At 38.7% G+C, this 23,298-nt stretch overlaps 1 protein-coding gene and 1 long non-coding RNA gene across 2 annotated transcripts; both read left to right on the top strand.

The window, feature by feature from the left end:
* The first annotated feature begins 5,084 nt into the window (after positions 1 to 5,084).
* On the top strand, positions 5,085 to 17,532 carry LOC105924333 (high affinity immunoglobulin gamma Fc receptor I). Its single transcript, XM_036146311.1, has 7 exons — positions 5,085 to 5,340; positions 5,561 to 5,593; positions 12,811 to 13,059; positions 13,704 to 13,982; positions 14,454 to 14,720; positions 16,127 to 16,372; positions 16,551 to 17,532. The coding sequence occupies exons 1-7, from the start codon at positions 5,310 to 5,312 to the stop codon at positions 16,706 to 16,708; spliced, it is 1,263 nt and encodes a 420-aa protein (XP_036002204.1). The 5' UTR covers positions 5,085 to 5,309; the 3' UTR covers positions 16,709 to 17,532.
* Positions 17,533 to 17,687: 155 nt separating this feature from the next.
* On the top strand, positions 17,688 to 21,593 carry LOC110368157. Its single transcript, XR_004932516.1, has 3 exons — positions 17,688 to 17,777; positions 19,172 to 19,377; positions 20,592 to 21,593. It is a non-coding gene; the product is annotated as an uncharacterized LOC110368157 (long non-coding RNA).
* The last annotated feature ends 1,705 nt before the right edge of the window (positions 21,594 to 23,298 follow it).

Raw genomic sequence — 23,298 nt, 5'->3', positions numbered from 1 at the left:
TGGAAGATGGATGATGAGACCAGAGTCTTACAACGGACGGAGGTGAAGGGTGTAGAAGCTGGCTGGCAGGAGGAGAGTGGAGAGACTGACCGGGAGGAACTCTGGAGCCGAACACTGGAGAGCAGGACCTCTGAGCAGAGCCGTGAAGCGCAGAGCATCAGAGCCGAGCAGAGCATCAGAGCCGAGCAGAGCATCAGAGCCGAGCAGTGGCGAGCAGAACGTCAGAGCCGAGCAGAGGCGAGCAGAGCATCAGAGCCGAGCAGTGGCGAGCAGAGCATCAGGGCCGAGCAGAGCATCAGAGCCGAGCAGAGCATCAGAGCCGAGCAGTGGCGAGCAGAACGTCAGAGCCGAGCAGAGGCGAGCAGAGCATCAGAGCCGAGCAGTGGCGAGCAGAGCATCAGAGCCGAGCAGAGGCGAGCAGAACGTCGGAGCCGAGCAGTGGCGAGCAGAACCTCAGAGCCGAGTAGTGGAGCACAGGACGTCCGAGCCGTGCAGTGGAGGGCTGAACGTCCGAGCCGAGCGGTAGAGGTCTGAACGTCTGAGCCGAGCGGTGGAGGTCTGAACGTCTGAGCCGAACGGTGGAGGTCTGAACGTCTGAGCTGAATACTGGAGAAAACAAAACTGTCGGAAAGTCTTTGGGCTGACTGAAACAAGACCAGGTGAAAGGAGTCTTCAGGCTGACGGGTACAAACGGAGCTGACAAGAAAAACTGGCAGGGACTGAGCGGGAGTGAACGCTATGGACCGGCGACGGGAACAGAAAGAGGTGAGTCTGATAAAGCGGTGGGAACAGGTGGAAGCAGTTGTGGGTTAATTGCAGCCTGCCAGGTGAAACTGATCAGGCTGCGCAGGAACAAGAGAGAGGGAGAGAGGCTCAGCATGCAGCCAATAAGCTGCATCCTGACAACCTTGATAAACATAAAAATTACACTCAGCAAGATAACCTGGTTACCACAGCAACAAATTAGTGCCTTTTTTTTAATCAAACTCCCACACTTGATGCCTAATTCACTACATTCATTAAGAATTTTTCTATGAAATTAAATATGAACAACAATCAAAGAGCCGAGAGAACTCAATATATCGCTTGTCCAATACAGTGAAATTACAGCCTGCCTAAATATTAAGGCAGGCTGTGGAAGTCAAGTTTTAACATAAATGGTTACTGGTAACTGATATTTCAAATATCATTTGTACAAATACAATAAAGACAATAAAACAGCTACAGTAATTCATTTAGATCTTTTATACTGTCAGTTTTTGCAGTACAACAGTAATTGTAGCTCCAAGACCCTTTTGTTGTGAATTAGTTTTCGAAAGCTTCTTGAGGTACTTAGATGCTTCTAACTGAAGAAGCTTTTTGGATGAGAGGTGAAAAGTCCAATTTCCTTTCGTTAAAGCACTTACAGAACAGTTATGGAAACATTTAGTTTTAGTAAATGTCACTTTAGTTTTTTTATCATCTCTAATAATGGATTACCGTTTCATTTTGCAATGGTACAAATATATCGTTGAAGATTTTTGAAAAGCCCCTTTTTCATTACAATCCCCAGAATTTAAACCCCCAGGCTTTGGTTTCTCAGGGTAAATCAAAGTCTGGGGCTTTTGGGGTTTTCGTGTTTCCATTTGCTAACAGCTATTTCTGTAAAATGGGTTATGATGTCTGGGGAAGTTGTGAGGAAAACTGCAGCACCACTCAGGTCCAGTGAGAAGCAGCAAAAATATGCCATAGGTCAAACAGACATAGGCAGACTGAGAAGCTGTATCCGTATCCGAGTCCTTCCACTCATCCGGACTCGGGTAAATCAGGATGGACAGCTTCTGCTGATGATGTTTACCCCTTTTACACCAATCCTACTGTAACCAAAGCCAGGTTCGTTACTGGACAACTACACACATGCATCTTCACTAAAACACTTTGAACATACACATGGCACAGTTTATAGCACACTGCACTTTTAAGTTATTGGCTAATTTCCACAACCAAAAGAAAAGAATTGCACACAATTGTTGTATTTATTAAATGTTTTAAGTATTTATTAAATGTTTTAAGTTTCCCGTGCAGATCGGTGGCAGCACATCTCCAGGGCTCCGGCCTGTGTACACAACAATTATAAAATCATTTGTGCAATATTTTGATTTTATTAATATGTTTTAGGGGTTAGTGTGTAGTGTATGTGTGAGTAGCTTATGGTTTTATATTGTTTGAGGAATTATTAATAGTTATGGCGTTTGGTTTTAGGATTTTTCTGTTTAGTTGGTGGGTTATTTTTACATGGTTTATTGGTGGGTTTTTATGGAAGAGTTTTACATTGGTTTTAATAGAGCTAATTTTGTTTTACATCCCTAGGGGTTTTAAGGATTTTACCTAGTTAGGTTTGGACCCATTAAAAGCGCCAAGTTCATTAATTGGAAAGTTCTGCTGCTAGGAAACTGTTGCTATTTCCTCCGTGCACTTTATGTTGCAATTTTTGAACTTGCACGTTCGGATTGTTTTTTTGTTGAACATAAGAGATTGATGACCTCAAAGCTTCCTGGCTCCCATCATCTCACGACCTATGTACGGAGGCTTGAGTCCTCGATGCGGCGGGCATGGGTTCGACTCCGACCCATGGTCCTTTGCTGCATGTCTCTCCACTCTCCCCTTTCCTGTCAGCCTAATGTACGAAAAACGAGCCACTAGTGCCGTAAAATCCTAAAAATAAAATCTGAATTGTTCCACGTTTTTCTGATTTTCACCACAGGGTCAATATAGTATGATAATTAAAGACTAATGAAAAGCATTGTTTTGCCAGAAGCTGATTGAATATGATTATTATTATTAATTATAATTTGGTATTATAATTTAAATAATAAGTCATTCAAACTCAAAATTTAGCTATAACAAATATGATTCAAATGGTGGTAATGTTGGGTTATAAGCATGATTTATACTAAAGCATTTATTCATTAGCTGTTATAAACTCAGTTGTGCTGGAACCAATGATCTGATCGGACTCTGACCGATAAGATTTACTCAGCAACGTTGATAACTCAACTTATAACTGTAATTAGAGTTTACACTGTTACCCTTTTATCACCAATACAATGAAAATGTCTCTGTGTTAATATCAGATGTTAATTCAGAGAAAGAAGCTCCTCTGAATGCTGAATAACCATGCAATTGTGAATTGGAATGAACACAAACAATTACTATTCCACAGTTGTTGTTTTATTAAACCAAAGGCGATTCCCTGTTACAGTAATTCTCTGATTCAACAACCTTGGAACTCTACTCACTACTAAAACTAACATGCAACATATATGTGGAAATATAAATCAAAAAGGGATTAAAATGAGAGACAGCAAATCTTAGTTCAACTCACGGTTGTTTAAACACCACATTCAAAGACGTCGGCATTTGACGTTGCAGCATTGAGAGGCAGACAACCGCTTTGAAAATCCCGACGGACACTTCAAAGTCTTCACAACAGCTAGTCAGTTTAACTACGTGACACCCTCCCAAGATGGCGACTATGATGACGTAGGATCTACAACCTTGCGTGATGCATGAGGGGAGGTCCTAATTATGTCACCATGCTTACGCTAATGTGAGCTCCGAGAGGGAGCGGCTTGAACGAGGGATTCAAGGGAAGGGCGCAAACTAAGTCCTAACAAAGAGATTGAACTGATAAGGAAAGGGGCGAAGATAGAACGAGGAGGGGAAAAAAAAGAGTTGAAGAAGCGACGCGCGGCGGAGTCCTTATGAACCACAAATCAACACAGCCAAAGAGAGAGAGAAAGACTCACTCACGCAAGTGTTTTGACACCACCTACTGATTGACTGCCACAAAGTCAGGACTTGCCTGGGCTTGTTCATCAATTCAATTCAATTCAATTCAATTTTATTTATATAGCACCAATTCATGAAACATGTCATCTCGAGGCACTTTACAAAGTCAAAATCAGTCAGATTTTACAGATTGGTCAAAAATTTCCTATATAAGGGAACAAGTTAATTGCTTCAAAGTCCCGACAAGCAGCATTCACTCCTGAAGAAGCGTAGAGCCACAGGGAGAGTCATCTGCATTGTCCATGGCTTTGCAGCAATCCCTCATACTGAGCAAGCATGAAGCGACAGTGGAAAGAAAAACCACCCATTAGCGGGAAGGAAAACCATCAGCAGAACCGGGCTCAGTATGAACGGCAATCTGCCTCGACCGACTGGGGTTACAGAAGACAGAGCAGAGACACAACAAGACAGACAAAAAAGCACAGAAGCACACACCACCAATAGGATAAGAAGCTAGCTCAGAGACACCTAATTTTCTTAACTAAATGATACCCGCAGGCACGCCTGCTGACAGGGGGGGACATATGGGTTAATTGTCCCAGGCCCAGGACAGAAGGAGAGCAATCCCTAGCGATAACAGAGACAATGCAGGTGGAGAGGCTTACTGCCCGATCGGATAGTGGCTCAGAGACAGAACACAGCGTTAGTTTCAATGATCCTGCGTTATGGCCAACAAAACTGACTGATTATGATCGAATGAATGTTGTGCGTTTAATCAGAATCAGAATCAGACATTAATAATCCCAGGGAAAAATTACTTTTGTTACATGTTCCAGAATACACACATTGTTATATATATATATATATATATATATATATATCTGCTGGGTCAGTGTGTCATGGATAGGGTGTGAGGCATTGTCTAAGATGGACTGTAGCCTGGACAGCATCCTCCTCTCTGCCACGGTCGTCAGAGTGTCCAGCAAGTGTAATGGGAAAAAGGAAGCCTTTCTCAGCAATGAAAAATGGACTGCAAGCTGATTCAGAGGGCAGAGAAGTATCAAAGTATATAACATATTCTACCTGCTGCAATAGAAGGGATAAAAATGTTAGGGACTGGCTAATATACAGCAGGTCAAAATAAAAGCCATATTTTGGCTGCAGTGCTTGCTGTTCTCTTATGAAGAAAAGATCAACCACTGCACTAAATTCAATAGATGGGTTTGAGTTGACTATTTTTTAGTGTGTGTGTGTGTGTGTGTGTGTATGTGTTTGTGTGTGTGTGTGTGTGTGTGTGTGTACTCTCAGACCATGTACAGACACTTGAACTAGGCTGCCGTGTCTCTACAGTGGACAGGAAGTGTAAAGACATTGAGCAACTGCTGCGGTCAAAGCTGCTGCAGTTTGCTAAACTGTCTAAAAAGGGAACCCGCAGGCTGCTGAAAAGAAGAAGGATTGTTCTCTGTTGTTCATTCTTGAAGTTGAAACCACCTAGAAGCCTTTCTGGTAATAGTTGTGCATCAGGTCGAGATGTAACGATGGGACACACTTGGCTTCATATACTACTCTGTAAGTAAACTACTGACTTTTATAATATGTACCGATAAACTAAATATTTATATGTAATGTTGTCTCTGTTCAGTTTTACAAAAGAGATAACACAAGTAGCCTGTGTGTTATTTTAATTATTTTAGAAATGTTTCTGAATGCCAGTTTGTCTTTAATATAGAAAAAAAGCTTTTCTGGCTGTATTTTAAATGTGTTTTAAATGTGTTTCTCTTTATTGTAGTGTTTAGTTCAGTCATCAGCGGGTACGCCAGAGGTGAGAAACATTTCTTGATTTTTTTTTCTCATGTATAAAATGTATTTTTTTTTTTTTTTTGTAGCATCTCTTAAACTATTAGCGGAAATTATAAAACTCCTAGTTTTGTAGAGCTATTTAACTAGATCAGTTATTTACAACTGAATAACAGCGAATGTAGGGAGGCTTAAACCCTCTTCATAAGCTTTATCTGCTCACCCAAAAGATTAAGAAAATCTGAATTTGTGTGGTGAACCATTTCTGTTGGGATGTGGCCAGATGTTTTGGTTCATTATCCTGCTCAAAGAACCAATTTTCAGTTTTCTAACAAAGCCCAACAAATTTGTAATTAGAACATGTTGGTATTTCAGAGAAGAAGCAGGCCCACAGGCTGTCAGATCCTCCACCATATTTATTAGGGGCCATGGCTTACATTTTGATATCTGTCCTGTTTCACGTCAGACCAACCTGGAGTGTTAATTTCCATAAATCTCAGTCTTTGCTTCAGCTGTTTAAACCTTATAGCTGCATGTATATAGTTCCAGTAAGGTTGGACAAAAGTTTAGAATTTTATATTTGTGATTTTTGAAAGAGAACTTTTTTTTTGTCGTTATAAAGACTGGGTAACATCAAACAGAAGTCTTTGCTAAAGTTAAAACTGACCATTTGTATAACTTCCTAACTTTATCTAGAACAGCAAAACCACATTTTAATAAACAAAGAAGAAAGCAAAGAACCAGTGTTTGTAACATGCAGTTTCAGATAATTTGTAGCTCTTTCTTTAAAGTCACAGCTGTAGAGTGGATTCATTGAGTTTTTATTACTCCAAATAGGTTTTAATCTCTTCTTTTATGATGGTAAATACCAAGTGGAATGTCTCATAAAGTCTAATTTTGGTTTAAAGCATAGAGGATTTTGCATTGATCACAGCCTATAAATCTATTTAGCAACCAGTAAATATTGCCATATTTTGCGTTTGTACTTGTGACATTCTGTTCTTCAATTGCGATCTGAATAGGTTTATTATAAAATGAACATTTTACCTTTATCAAGCCACTAGCCTAATTTACTGTAATCACAATACTAGACAGGAATGACTAGGCTTACACAGCAGCAGCATATAATGAAGCTTGACATTTACCTTAAGAAACAAGTATTATGCCAAGTATTATCTTCAAATCTGTTAAAAATGTGCTCAAATGACATCCAGAATCTCAGGGTAAAAACAAGCTTAGTCTAACCAGAGATAAAGGAAACATTGGTCAGCAAGATACCTCTACACAATACAGGATCCCCACGACAAGGTAAATTGATGCTGTAAAGGTATGAACAGTGGTCATCAGTATAGTAACAGTTGTATTCTATAGTTTACATGGACGGCATGGTAAACTTTTAACCTAATAATAACAGACTTCAGTTGTGGATGTAATAATGATATAATACTATAGTTTTACCTACAGTATAATAAAAGTCTAGAAATTTAAGTGCGTATCATAATCATGTTTATGAAGCTGGGGCAATACTTAATGTCAATAGGTGTATTAGTTAGACTAATAACCAATTGAACCTACTGAGACTTTAAGAAGTTTACTCTCGAATACTGTTTCGTTTTTATAAGATCTGTAATCTCAAGCAGAATAGAGAGGGAACAATAATCCATCATGTTCAGGCAGCACAGCAAAGAGAGTCAGACCCAGGAGGTGCATGGTACATAAAATCCCAACATGAAAGTCACCAGATGGTATTGCTATTGGTTCAAAGGTTTTTATGATGGCATTTGAAAAAAACTGACGTCAGTAACTCTGCCGCTGTGGGGTATAAAAGCAGCTCTGTCTTTAAAAAAATGCTATGCCACCGGGTATTGCATATTTTTCTTTTCTTGGTTACTTTCTCTTCCCTCTTGCTGGGTAAAGAGTATGCATGGTCCTCTGTTTCAACAGAAAATGGAAAATAGAATTATCTATGGTCATCTTTGTTTTGTACTCCTCCACCGACAGCACATCTTAATATCAGTGATGGGAATAACGGAGTTGAAATAAACGGCGTTTCTAACGCCGTTACTTTTTTCAGTAACAAGTAATCTAACGAATTACTTTGACTGTCACTATAACGCCGTTACTCTGAGTAGTTCTTTCTCCCTTTGTCATACTCAGCATGTCCGATTTCAGAACAGATGATATTCATCAGGCAACTAAACACAGCGCCCAATCAACCATTTAACGTGAGCATGAAAAAAATCCCGATCACTGGAACGCAAATAACGTGATTCACCATGGCAATGACAGGAAATAAGTTTGGAATTGCGCATGTCCTGCGAGTAGAATTAGAAATATTTAAAGAAGGCATATGGACAATATTAATCCATAAGAAACAATGCCGTTGCTGCTGAGAACCGCGAGAGAAAATTGTTGAAAAAGTCAATGCATGCGCGATATGAAAGTCATGTGATGGAGAATTAAAGCTGTTTGCTCACACTTCACTGTTTAACACAAAAGGGTGTGTGTGTGTGTGTGTGTGTGTGTGTGTGTGTGTGTGTGTGTGTGTGTGTGTGTGTGTGGGTGCATTGAAAGGACATAGCAGCAAAAAAGTTGTAAAAAAATAAATAAAAAAGCCAGAAACGATAACTATTTACTTTTATAGTGGAGTAACTCAGTTAGTAACTCAGTTACTTTTTGGGAGAAGTAACTAGTAACTATAACTAATTACTTTTTCAAAGTAACGTGCCCAACACTGCTTAATATAGATAAAAAAACCTTTCTATCTAAGGAAGTTCGGCTCACTGCATTGAGTCACTGACTGCAGCAAACGCTCCTCCTAACTGAGTGTGCTGCAATATTGGACGGTCTATTGCATCCAGGCAATAACTTGCTGTAACCCGTCATACTGAGCATGCATGCAGCAACAGCGGAAAGAGAAATGGAAAGAGAAGTATAGACGATTTCTTCTTAAGGCCATATTCTTTGCTGATGGTTTCCCTTTTAAGTGACATGGAGTTTTTGCTGCGTGTACACTGTAGGGTATAGAAGGACTTCCTTACTATTAAAAAGTAGTTGTAGTTAAGTAGTTCCACGACTTTCTGGAGCATCTTCTATTCATTTTGGTGAATGCATATGTAGTTTTGTTGCACTCAGCAAGTACATTGTGATTTAAAGATATTTTAACTGTTTTTCTGAGTATAGCTGATTTAAGCTGTATAATAGTTACTGGTTACACAGATTTATAATGATAACTTGCTTAGTGTAACCTACCAGGTAATTTTATCAGGGTAGGCTGCTTTGTTACAACGTTTTGTGATTAGAATTACAGAATGATTTCATCAATACCAGGGGGTCTTCAACTCCAGCTCCGTTGTCCTGAAATTTTTAGATGTGTCCAACACACCAGAATCAAATGGCTAAATGACCTCCTCTCCTCAGTATGCAGTCAAGTACCCCAGATTCCCTGATGGCCTGATCATTTCACTCAGGTGTGCTGAAGCAGAGACAGAACAGTTGCAGGACACCAGACTATGAGGATGGAATTGTAGACCTCTGGTCTAGACAACAAAACCTTGTGCTTGCTGCTCTGTGTGTAAAATGAAAACAAAACTAAGGGTTATGTAAGTTTCAAATTTGACTTAGTAGGTTCCGTTTAAAGGGTGATTGTGAGTAATTTTTCTACATTTTAACCAATCTATAATAAATTTGTTGCTTAATTCTAAGAATTTTGTGAAGTGCACTGAAAATGCATCATTGTTTTGGGTCAACTTCTTTTTTATCCTAAAGCAGGTCATGCTCCTCCCGCTACACAGCTTGCTACGTAGCCACTCATTAATACATATTAGGCGTCCTTCTATGATATCAGCAGATTTTGGCAAGTCTGGTGTAGGTTCATGATTTCTGTTTTAAATTCATCAAATTGTTCTCAACTGTTTTATTTGGACATTCGTTTTTTTTTTTTTTTTTTTTAATGAAAGATAACATCAAAGGTAAAGGTATCTGTTTTCCTGTGTGACTGAATGTGAGTTAGGCGTGAAATTTTGAAAACTGTACAGGAGACGCAATGGAAAATCTTGCCCAGGGCACCGAATGGTCTGTTGTTTCCAATTTGATTGTTGAAGAAACCAACTGGTAGATTCTTCAACATTATTAAACATCTGCATCAGACAGCATATGGCTTTTGATTTAAAATAGGTATCTACACTATAGGCTGACGTGATCGTCAACTGTGCATGTAATATGTAAATCTCACCCAACTAAAGCAGCTGCCAGCTCCACGTGTCGACCAAAGTGCCCTTTTTTCCACTTGAGCACCTGACACTCTCCCACCCCGCATTTTCTTCTTGGAAATTCTGAGAATAAAGTCATAATATTATGAGAATTAAGTCATATATTTACAAAAATAAAGTTGTATTTTTATAAGAACTCTTACAAGAAAAGTGCAGTAAATTCTAAATCTTTTTAGCACATCAGCATCAAATCATCTCACGACTCCCAAGAGGTGTCTTGTGACCCACCAACGGGTCCCGGACCACACTTTGGGAACCTTCGATCTAGGAATACGGGAAGTTGGCAGCATTAGCGCAGCTTATGGTCCCCTCCAAGAAGGTGTCACAGATGAACAGAACTTCAGGGCAGGTGTAACTGCCCATAAGACACAAGACAGAGGCTGTTTCTCAATATGTGTGTTTATCTGTACTTGTGTAGTTGTGAAACATCATCAATGGAAGCCTGATTACTTGGTCCAATTCTAAGCAGGCATCAAGACAAGCTCCAAGTTCCCAGATGTGTTCTTGCTCCACGTATTTTATTGAGGATAAATTGCTGCATCCTTCTGCATACTTGGGCCAGCAAGGTATCCCACAATGCATTGTGCATTGTAAATGGAGAAGGTGAGTGTCTAAATTCAATCGTTTTTTTCCAATATTAATTTGACACAGTGTAGTTTTAAGAGGTTTTCAAGCGAGAATTTAGACTTCAAAACCTCCTCTATGCAAGTCTTCGGAGCAGCACAGATCCACTGGCAGCCAGCGGTGGCCAGAGGCTCAGCAGGCAGTTGGAGTTTCATATACCTGTCCTGTGGAATTAAAAAATTTTTAGTGTTTCACAGCAACAGGACCGTTGAGTAAATGGCGGGTCTCCGTGAAAGGCATTGTGTATGTGTTATTGGATTTTTACTACTAAGCATCATTATTACTAATAGATCCCTTAAGTTAATGTATCTATTTTATGAACTGTTGCCAGTTTTTCCTTACAATACCAGTTTGTTTTATTTGTCTTGCAGCATGTTAATTGTTAGCATCAATGTTTCAGCATGTTAATTAATTGTAAGAAAAATATTTAATACATTTCTTTTCATGTAAACTTAATTTAGTAGAGTGTGAACTCTATTATTTTCCTCCCAGAAGGTGTTAGACTTTATAACCATCAAATCAACAAACTAAATAACTGTTTACATGTCTGCTGGTTTTGTTCAATCTTTTTCATTATTTTAATCAGTCTGTTTGTGTTTTATGCAGAAATATACATTCACCTTTTATACATTTCAGTTGCACAGTTTTTTTTTAATTTATTGATTCAGCTATTTTTAACAACTAACAATGTAGCAGTTTTGTTTTATATGTTGCAAATTTGCCCTTACTCTATGTCTTTCATTCTTATTTTTTGCTTTTATAGTTTTTACCTTTGTGTGTATCTGCATGCTTCCATTCTCATTTCACATTGGTACTGCTGAGGCAGATGAATTTCCCCAGAGAGGGACAATAAAGGTTGTTTCTATGCTATTTAATTTTCCATTGTTTTCTGCCAGCAGGTTTGGATGCAGTTTCTCAACATCTCTCCAGGGATCGTTTTGTGTCCTGCCATCGTCTCCTCCACTGTCTTCTTCTCATGTCTTTTACATTTTAAAATTATATTAATATTTGCTTATGATTTGATAGTCAAATAATCAATTCTTTGTACCTGCCAGCTGATCATCTGTTTGTTTTGTTTTTTAGGTATTCTAATAAATACATTTGTTTTACTAAAAACTTTGTTTGTGTCTCTTTATACTGTAGTTATCTGACGAGTTTAACTGATGATAATTATTGAAAAGGTTTTTTTGCTCTGTGTTTAGTAGTTATTCTAAATGGATCGCACAGTTGTAAAGTAACAACTACAGCCAGATGCAGATTGGAAAGAAAAACAATGTAAATTTTAAATACATCTTTAAAACATATCCTGCACATGGATCCAATGCAAACTTAAGGAATAATGAAAAAACAACAACTGTATAACTCTAAAGCTGGTCATCATCTACTTGTATTACTCAGTTGAAACAAAAAATTATTTATGAGGCTATACTTTTTTTGCGGACAATGATGCTTTAGTCTGAAAAAGAAATACCAGATGGTAAACCAACATGATTTACATAGTTCAGCTCTTTTTATGCTAAACATCAAATTTTATCTCATTATTTTTAAAAGGTTTCAATTTAGTACTAGCACTTTTGCATTTGATATTTCTAAAATTAAGATTTATGTTATAATTTATGTGAAAATATTCACATAAACTGAGCTAATCCGTTGGGTTATGTTTGAGCCAACAAACATGAACCATGCGAGTACAGACTTTTCCAGTCACCTTCCTGGTCCTCCCATACTCTGCAGTACGTACTTTCTGCTGTACATCCCAAAAACATCCTTGTGTAGTACACAAGAACTTACTTGCATACTTTGGTACTGAGAGGCCAGGGGGAGAACACAGAGTTCATGATAGTAAAAACTGCAGAAAATGCAACACTGGAGAAAAGAATAATGGTCAGTATCTCCTCTAGAGGCTTGAGCCCATAGCAGCTAACTATAGATATAGCTCAGGGTAATCCACACCACTCAAATTATTTGTTTGATAAAATAATTGTTTAAAGCCAACTGTTAAAGGTCTGTTGCACTGTCCGAAAATGGAAATTTTATCACATTTCACTTCTATGCACTTTTCACTTCAACTTCACTATAGAAGTATAGAACTATAGAACTTCACCATACTGAAAAAATATTGCTAGACTTAAAAATTGCTTTTCTCCCTATTTACCTAAAGAACATGGAAGAAATGAAGAAATATCATTTTCACCCCATCTTCATACAAAAGTGCAACGTTGTTTTGATTTATTCATAAAGTGGTCGTATTTACAGAATGAAGATATAATCAAGCTCTGTTTATAAAGTTTTTCTATTGTTTAATGCTTCTGTTGAACTAATACCTTTACCTCGTTTATGTGAACAGTTCCCATTACACCCACCGTGATCATGCAACCAAACTGGCCTCTGATATACAGAGGTGAGACAGTGATCCTCCAATGTAAGATCCAGGGAGGAGGCGGATCTCAGTGGATGTATGAATGGAGGCCAACCAGGTTAAATACATCCAGCATATACGTGCACACTATTGAGTACGACGGAGGACACTTTAGCTGCAGAGGAAGCAGTAGCCATGGCACAACAGACTGGAGTGATGTTCTCATATTAACTGTATGTAAGTTGGTCATGTTTATTTCCTATAAAAATAATATTGCACATTGTTTAATGTGTTTGACACAAACCAGTCATAAATACCCTTTTCTTTCAATATCACATTCACATAATAACTTTGTTTATCAGTGTTTGTCCTTTTGGTTACCCCAACACCATAACTAGTAAGTTTGATTATTTGGATTTCCACCCAGTTCTTCCTTAGCGGATGTTTTTTGAAACATGTTCTGGTTCTAGTTCTGTGTTGTTCTTGCTAGCCATACAAAACTAAGCTGCTTTGAGAGGGACAGTGTGCTGTAGCTGTGGGGTGTGGGCCACACATCACAGAGGGCAGCCTGGGTATACTACAGCGCTATTTGCAAAAGGTCATGTAGGGGGAGCGCTACTGGTAAATTACTTAGTTCTGTTTTAAAACTGTAATAATTAAAGTGCTTTTAAATTGGCCAGAAGTGTCTGACAATAAAATTAGTTCATGAATTGTGTTACAGGAATTACACTGAGTTTCTGACAGTGTGTCAGATAGTCATATTTTTCATTGAACTGAAGCCTTTAGTTAATATATTAATATTTTAACACTTGGCTGTTCAAGAAGGAACAGTGTTGCACAAATCAATGTGAGCCAAAATCTGAGCAATCTCTGTCCAACAGATCAACTCTCCGTTTCTCCATCGTGGCTGAGTCCTGGAGACTCAGTGACTCTGAGCTGTGAGGTGGAACATCTGCCTGCAGGGACAAGGTTCTTCTGGTATAAAGCCGTCCCTAAACTATCAGGCAGATATTACAGTTATGAGCTGCTGCCTGGAAGCTCCAACGGAACGGATGAGAATTTCTACATTGTTCATGGACAGACTAACACAGCCGGATATGTGTGTGAAGCGGGAACTGGAGAACCAAAGTACAGAGATCCAAGTTTTGTCTGGTCCGCAGGTCAGTTTTTCTCAGTCTGCCTCCTCCAAACGAGCGGGAAATTATGCTTTTAAATTAATTCTACTCAGCCACATAATTAATCCTCGAAATGATGTGGAAAGTGTGCAGAATCAGTGGATTCATTATCGATGTAATGGAGAAACAAAGTTTATCTTAGCTTTTGTTTTTAAGATGTTGTTTAATTGAAAATACAAAGCAGAACAAAAAAAAAAAAAAAAACTAAATAAAAAATTGACAGCTAATGGTTCTGGCTTATTTAAGAAATGGTTGATTACCCATAAATGCTGCAACGTTTTCTCTCTTCAAACAAACACTTTCTTTATTTTTATTGAAAACTTCTTTGGTTGATCTGTTGCCATGTTAACACTGATCTTCAACACTCAAGCAAGAAAAAGCCACAGAAGATTTAGAGACTATCCTGTCAACTTTATCCTATGCTTGGATGTAATGTCATTGCATATTTGTGTCCAGATCCTCATCCAGCAGCATCTCTCTCAGTGAGTCCTGACAGAGTCCAACACTTCAGGTTTGACTCTGTGTCTCTGAGCTGTGAGGGAAACTCTGCAGAGTGGAGAGTGAGGATCTTTACAGAAAAAGATCAACTGTCAGACGGCTGCTACTGGGGGAACCTGAATGGATCTACATGTACCCTCAAACTATTCTGGTATGACAGTGGAGTGTTCTGGTGTGAGTCTGGATCAGGAGAGTTCAGCAATGCTGTTAACATCACTGATCAATGTAAGTTGGGATTTCTAAACTTTTGCAGATTCTTATCTGTTGCATAGATGTCATAGACATGCAGTCAGGCTTGTGCACAGATGCACCCTAGTGGTGCTCGAGCACTCTCCATTTTATCCAGCATGAGAAAAGTGCTCCTCCTGTTAAACATAAGACACATCCTCTCTGCCATCAATTCCCCCCAAAAATTGTTTAAATATTTAAAGGCATTTCTTTCAGTTTTTGTGAGAATTCTGCACCAGCCTTTTCCATGGCATCCTTCTCCACTGCTCCCGCATTTCTCCTCTGACCCATAGCATGCGCAGAATTAACCACAATAGTTAATATTATAGCCATTATCTGGCTTCTGGCACAACATTTCTTTAAATAAATAGGATTCCACTTGCTGAAAACAGTGGCCTTTTCCCACAGAAAGCATCAATGCATAACACACACGTTTTGTGCTCATGAAAGTCATGATTTCTAAGCCTTGTCCAGTTGTTTAGCGACGTTTGTCAAAGATGGCACCAAGAGGATATTCCTCTGAAGGAGCTACTTCCACAGTCTTGGTTTATTTACCTCAGTAGAGGGACTCCTTGTAAACAGTTACATTTTATATTGGATGCTTTGTTTATATTTCATTCATTCAGAGCAAAGTTTTGACATGATTTAAGTTTGAATATTTTAATTTTCATTTAATCTATTGTTTGGTTATTTAAAAATATGCATAATATGGCTATTTATGCTGATGTTGCTTGTTATTAATTAATTAATTTAATTTGATAAATTGAGTTACCCTATTTGATTAGACCTACAGTATCTTGATTGCGTTAATAAATATGTGAGTTATATATACAATGCAAACCCAAAGGGGGCACTGGATATTGTGTCCCAAAGCCCAGATATATGCAGAGTTGTGTCAGGAAGGGCATCAGGCTTGAAACTGTTGCCAAATTTACCACGGAAGTCAATGATATAATCTCCTCATACCGAATTGGTCGAGGCCCAGGCCGAACAAAGAGCATACAGTGACTCGTATGATAGGTTTGACAGTAAGGAGGAAGAGAAGGATTTATACACGTCTGCGAGGCAGGGGGACGAGAAAGAAAGGATGTTCAACAGGTTAGGGTGATTAAGAATTAAAATGGAAATGTGCTGACATGAGCAACATGTGTGATAGGAAGAAGGAAGGAGTACTTTAAAGAGTTGATGAATGAGGAAAATGAGAGAACAACAGCAGAAGATGCAACCTTTGTGGATCAGGAAGTAGCAAAGATGACCAAGGATGAAGTAAAGAAGGCGTTGAAAAGGATGAAGAGTGGAAAGGCATTTGGCACTTTAAACAAGCATTATTATTTATAATTCACTTTTATAAACATCCCCTCCAGCTGATTGGTCTAAACCCTGATATTCTGACTGTTTTACAGATAATTATGGTCCTATCCTGGTGAGCCCCGTCCATCCTGTGGCTGAGGGAGATCCTGTTACTCTGAGCTGCAGAGATAAACAACAAAAGCTGCTCTCCAAGGTGTTTTTCTATCACAATGACAAACTGCTCCACAATGACAGCAGAGAGGAGCTGAATATCTCTGCAGTGTCAAAGTCAGACGAAGGTTTCTACAAGTGTCAACATTCAGGAAAGGAGTCACCAAAGAGCTGGATGGCTGTTAGAGGTGAGGATGAAAACATCTGATGTATTTATGCATTAATATCATTTAGCTGCTAGAGAGGCACAAGATGAACACGGATGTTTATGTGCATGTGCTGCAGATTATTGCACATGTTCAAGTCTATAATAATTTCTTTGCACATAATTAACAGAATTATTTTAATGTTTCTTATTTCCTATAGCTCTGTCCAGTCCTGCCACCTCTTCATTTCCTGTGATGTTGATCGTTGGACTAGTCATTGGAGTCGTTCTCTTTATTCTCCTGCTCTTGTTGTGGCACTACAGACGGTCCAGAGGTGTGGCCTTTTTCCGCTCTGACTGGATCAGATTGTTTATTTAAAAATAATTAGGTTAGCAGACACGCAGATATATTGTGATCTTTTCTAGCAAGGACCATGCCACAAAGATATGAAATTTAAGGGTTGTTGAAGGAAGGCGCATGAGGATGGGTCCTCTGGTCATCAAAATATCACACCAAACAGTGCTGTTGGTTAAGACAAACACTTAAGAAGCATTGAATCATTTTCTGGTTGTGGTCTTTACTTACTTAATTTCATGGGCTTAAGAAAACAGACCCTTGGATTGGTGTGTTTCATATCGCCAAATAGTGGGCATTTCCATCAGGGTTGATTTAAATAGTCAACAGAAATTTGCTCACCCCACCACATGATCCAGGTCCTCCTGCACACACACTGACTAATACCACCACCTCACCCACAGTGGGGCCCACGACCAGACGCCACCATGCTCACATATGACAGTAAAGAAAAAGTAAGTTAGGAGAGGGAGAAAACATGTAAAACAGGGCTCCTACATGAAAAAGGAGACTAGGAAAAGGGTGATGTGATGAGATTAAGAGAAAAAAACTATGATTTGAGATCCAGTTGACTGTACCAGAGGGAGGGGTTGGAAGAAAGTGATGGACTGTGAAGGATGAATGATCTTGGTATCAGTGGATTGATGGGTTATCAGAGGCAGGGTTAAGGCGTGGCTCAGCTCCTTCACCCAAGGTAACACATTAACTTAATTTATGACAGAAACTAGCTGCTGAAGTTTGTTCTAGACCATAAACCTGCCAATGAGTGCAGATCAAAATTATCTTTAGTGGTTAAATCTAGCATTTATATGATAGACAGAAACAACTGTGTTCAATAACGCTGTTGCTTTTAAATTATTCAGTAATAAAACAAATAATGTGATATATTTTTTTCCACAGATATTGTGGTGTATCAGGTCAGTACAACATGATGTTATTTCTTTTAAACTCGAAATCCTTCAACTGTTTGCTATTAATTTGTTGCATTTGTGATATTTCAGAATGAAGCAGTCAGAGGGCAGCGGTCAAACCTCAGACCCAAATCACGGAGTGAGCCAGACTGAAAGTCATGTCTACAGCTCTCCTCTTCAAGGTCAGAGCTTCAGTATTTGTTATTAGTCATTGAGATAAATGTTTTGTCTTGATTACATTAACATTACCACATTGCTTTGTAAGGGTCGCATTGTTTTAAAAAAGTTAATCAGCAGCCATCATTATCTGTTGAGAAAGCTGGTCAGAAGTTTGCATACACAGATCATTTTCATAAACGCAACAGTAATTTGGGGTTTTCAATTATGCATTTGAAGTTGTTGTTTTTTTTCCAAGTCAAAATAATGATACAAGATACTATAAATGTTTTTTTTTTTTTAATAATAATGAATGTAAACTGATTCCCACAAATTGAAAATGATAAATACAAATTATAATGCATACATGCATGCTTACTGATACTGGAAATAATCTGAGCTAAGTAGTGGAAAATTGCAGCCATCTGCTAGCATGATTCTGGTTGGACATTTGACCATTTTTATATTGGTAGAACATGCTGGAGCTAATCATCAATCAAATTGATTGTTTCCTGGAGGAGATCTTTCTTTTAAGCATACTGCACAACTTTTCAGTGGGCTTGAAATCGGGACTAGTCCAGGGGCTTTATATTGGTCCACTGTATCTATTCCAAAATAGGTTTTTATGTCCTTTTGTGATCAATGTCTGATTAGATTAGACCTCCTAGCCGTGTCAGGTTTACTCATCAGAGCCGATTATTTTTAACATGTCTAAACTGGTCCGGATGCATCTCAAAATCCAGTAAGAAACATTTCTTAAATTAATTAAAAAAAAACAAATAAAAAACTGAGTAGGTCTTCTTCGCTGGGACAATCAAAAGTTGTCCAATTAACCCATTGAACCACTATGCAAAGGTACGGCTTAAAAACCTGAGTTTATCAGCAACTCTTCGGACTGAGGAAGTCTCTTGGAGAAGAGACAAAACATTTCAACTAAGAAGAATCCATCCAGGAGACCTACACAACTATTATAATTTTTTTCGTTTAGATTGGGCTCTACTATCTCATCACATGAAAGTGGCCTGGTCAGAGTTGTATCAGACACTTGCGGGTGGCTGCAAAAACTGTCTAACTGACCTTTAACCAAATAACCAAAGTGGCTATATACATATATATACAGATATACATATATATATATATATTCAAGCAGTTCTCCTAGTTTTCTTTTCTTTTTTTAAGATGAATCTACAAAGTCTACAGAAAAAGAAAAACAAACATAAAAAAGGGATTGAAAGGTTTTTTTGTACATAAATGAATATAACTGCTCAACCTATTTCTCCATCCTTTACTGCATGTAATTATGGGTCTGTCAAATCCTCAGAAACTACTGGAAATAGTGGAGTATATCTTTTAAACTAGTTACAGGTGCAGCAGCTGTGTGATTTGATCAGTAACTGACTAAAATCCTGAAATATCTCAGTTGCAGGTGAATTCACAGACGTTACATACTCTCTCATTCAACTGAACAACTTTCAAAATGGCAAAAAGCGTGAGCTCCAAACACACTCAATGTGCAAAATAACAGAGAAGTTGTAACCTTTATTGATTATCTGATGGTTTTCACAGGAAGGCCTCATGAACCAGAGGATGGTGCTGTTTACTCTGAAGTGAAAATTGGAGCTGCAGGTACAGTCAGCCCTTGTAGTGAAATGTGCCCTTATATTATTACCGTGTCAGGTTATTATAGGATAACATAGAATTCAGATCATCATCTGCATTGGTTATCATCTGCATACAAGATATCAGCAGAAAGTGGCTGATGGGGACTTTAAGTACAGCTTTATTTATTTTCAATTAAATTTTATTTATATAACGCCAATTCACAATACATGTCACCTCAAGTCACTTTACAAAGTCAAATTCAATCAAATCACACAGATTGGTCGAAAAGTTTCCTATCTATGGAAACCCAGCAGGTTGCATTGTAAATGGCTTTGCAACAATCCCTCATGCAAAAAATATTAATACATTTGACATTGACATACTGAGCATGCACACCTGCAAGTGTGGTTGATTTATTTAAGATATGCTTTTGATTTGCTCCAAGTAACCTGCTTCTCTTTATTACCGCACATAGATTCTGATACAAAATACACCGAACAGGAATATTTCATTTCACTTCATTTGGTTAGGATGTTGGAAAGTCATAATGTCAGTCTAGGTTTACTGTCATGGTGTCTGCCAGTGTGCTCGCCAACCTGCTGCTGCGCACTGCTGGTCAGCTGGCTGAAAGAAGTCTACATGTATTATGTCTTTTAGTCAGTTATAAGAAGGAATAATTAACACAGCACCGATATAACCAGCTAGTATCAGCTTTCATTAGTCCCAATGTTAGACTATAAAGATAAAAATGTCAAAAAAGGACGATGAAAACAGAATTGCATTAAGGACTGGAAAACAAGGTTTGGGAAATCTTTCATTCAAAATTTAAATTTAGAAGAATTTAGAATAACAATAAGGTTGCAGTCAAAATATTGTAACTGTAATTTTTAAATATTTAATTTGGCTTTAGTAAGAATAATTATTTCCTTTCTGTTTGAATAAAAATGAATTGGGTCATATGATACATTCTGCTTTTCAATTTTTGTACACGTAGTGTGATACAGTGAGACCATAATATTTTCACTCTACATTATCATACCATGAAAATCTCATACCACACCCTTGTATCATCTGTATTCCTTAGAGTTAAGTAGTTTCATTTTAAATGATCTACAGGGATACATTTGTTGAGAGATTTCCAAATGTATTTTTGATATATTCATCTATATGTATTGTATACTGGCAATTTACAGTTCCTTAATAAAATACATTTTGATCTAATCTTCTCACACTGACAGGAAATAAAAGTCCAGCCGACTGAATGCAACAAAATCTGAACCATTTTTATGATCAGCTAAAAGTTTGACTCAGATCATCTCTTCATTACCAGAATAGAGGACTCCTGCAGCACCAGATGCAGTCATTTATTCTGAAATCGGATCCTCCGGATAACAATGTAAGCTGAATGTTGTGATGGGTTCTACTGAAAGTTGTTAAAACTAATCACCACAGCCTTTTTTCATATGTTTCAGTCATAGATATGTAAACGAAGCAGCATTAACAAACCAAAGAGGATTTATATTAAACTACTGATGTTGCATTTCAGCAGTTGCTGAATTACCAGACATGGCTTGATGTTGTTACATATGTTGAGATCTTGAAATCTGATGCAGAACAAGCTTTCTTTTGGCAGATAAACCTTCCTTTTAAGCACCTCTCTCCTTATTGAAATTGTATTTAAAGGTATTCTGTTTAAATGTAAATTCAGCAATGGAAAAAAATGTGCACTATTCTATGTTGTTATTGTTGTTACTTTAGTCTAAATATTTTTAAATTTATAATAACTAGTATAACTACTTTGTGTATCTTGTTTTAATTTAGATGAAATAGGTATATTTATATTTTTTATGTTTAAGCCTCCATGGACTGTTTGAGCAATGAGACGTTTGAAGTGCTTTTATGTGCTAGTGTGTTTCATTGCTAGTGTAACAATGTATACACATATATAAATATGAGCACTGTTGTCTGATCTGCTTAATCCTTCATGGGGTCGCGGGGGTTGCTGGTGCCTATCTCCAGCGTTCACTGGGCGAGAGGCGGGGTACACCCTGGACAGGTCGCCAGTCTGTCACAGGGCAACACAGAGAGACACACAGAACAAACAACTATCCACGCACACTGGTTTAATATCACCAGACAGTATTATATGCTTGTCATGTGAGCCTTAGTAAAAGACATTACCAGCTGTTACGAAGAGATAATTTACAGTAGAAGGCTTATATGGTCACTTGTAAGCAGAACGAACAAGGTGTGTTTAATGTATAGTTCTGTTCAATGGTGTCATGTGTAATCTATACAATTTGTTTTACTTTGGTAAAGTGATTTACCAAAATTTAACTTTTCATTAACTACATTTACTGAATAAAAAGTTACCTCGGGGTCTTTTATAGTTGTTCGCATCACTCATAAAAAAAAATCATACGTTTCCTGCATTCTTTGCTTCAAAAACAAAACAAAAAAAGCAGCAGTATATTTAGATCATCTATGGTGTCTTGTTGTAAAATCAGCATCAAAACTAACCTTGCTGATTGAAGAGACAGGAAGAGAACCAACAGGGGAGAGACATGTGGGATCCAGAAAGGAGTCTGGGGCTTGCTGAGGATCTCGGTTTCCCCAACAAATGTCTACTTTCTGCCTTGTTTGGAAGCATTTTGAAAAATATCCCACATAACTTGGCTGTATATTTTAAAGTATGTTGGTCAAAAAACAAAATTCATTTCTCTCTGGCACATTGCACATCCTACCAAACTCTGTGTAGCTCTACACCAGGGGGTGTGCTGCAGTTTCATGTTTGCTAAGCCCACATGCTAAACAGCTAATTGGGTTTGGCTTTGGTCAGAAAGCACCTTCAAACTTGCACTGAACATAAAACAAAGCTTTTAGACTTGCCTTTTAGATCAAGGACATGAGTCTTCTTGCTGCCTGGACCATGGACTACCTCACTAACCACCCTCAGCACGTGCGGCTGCACGGCTGTCAGTCAGAGGTGGCACTCTGCAGCACCGGGGCCCCCCAGGGCACCGTTCTGGCTCCGTTTCTCTTCACCCTTTACACCTCAGACTTTACTTACAACACGGACAGCTGCCACCTTCAGAAGTTCTCTGATGACTCGGCCATTGTGGGCTGTGTGTCTGAGGGGAACGAGCTGGAGTACCAGTCGGTCATCATGGACTTTGTGGACTGGTGTGAGAAAAACCATCTGTGCTTAAACACCAGTAAGACCAAGGATATGGTGATCGAGTTCAGGAGAAGACCCCCACCTCACTCACCTGTGAACATCCAGGGGCAGGACATAGAAACTGTGGAGAGTCTCAAATACCTGGGTGTTCACATCAACAATAAGCTGGACTGGACACATAACACCAACGCTCTGTATAAGAAGGGCCAGAGCCGGCTCCACCTCCTCAGGAGGCTGAGGTTCGTTGGCATGAGCAGGCCCCTGCTAAAAACTTTCTATGACTCTGTGGTGGCCTCAGCCCTCCTCTACGCTGTCGTCTGCTGGGCTCCTGGCAGCACAGAGCGGGACAGAAAGAGACTGAACAAGCTGGTGAGGAAGGCCACTGCTGTCCTGGGCTGCCCTCTGGACTCTGTGGAGGAAGTGGCTGAGAGGAGGGTGTTGTCCAAGCTCACATCCATCATGGACAACACCTTCCACCCGCTGCACCAGACTGTAGAGGAGCTGAGCAGCTCCTTTAGTGCCAGACTTATACACTCTGTGTGTAAAAAGGAGCGCTACCGTAGGTCATTCATTCCTGCTGCTATCAGACTTTAGAATGCTGCATTATAACTGCAATAACTTGTCAAATAACTAATGTGCAATTACTATTTAATGCCCTTTGCAATAACCTGTGCAATAATAATGCTAAATAAGAGACTTCAGCAACCTCACTGTTGTTCTTTACCTGGTACCACTTAATGCACAACGCCAAATCCATATGTATATAA

Source organism: Fundulus heteroclitus, chromosome 14 (assembly GCF_011125445.2).
Source record: "Fundulus heteroclitus isolate FHET01 chromosome 14, MU-UCD_Fhet_4.1, whole genome shotgun sequence".
Classification (NCBI taxonomy): Eukaryota; Metazoa; Chordata; class Actinopteri; order Cyprinodontiformes; family Fundulidae; genus Fundulus; species Fundulus heteroclitus.
This window is presented reverse-complemented; position numbering and strand designations above follow the sequence as displayed.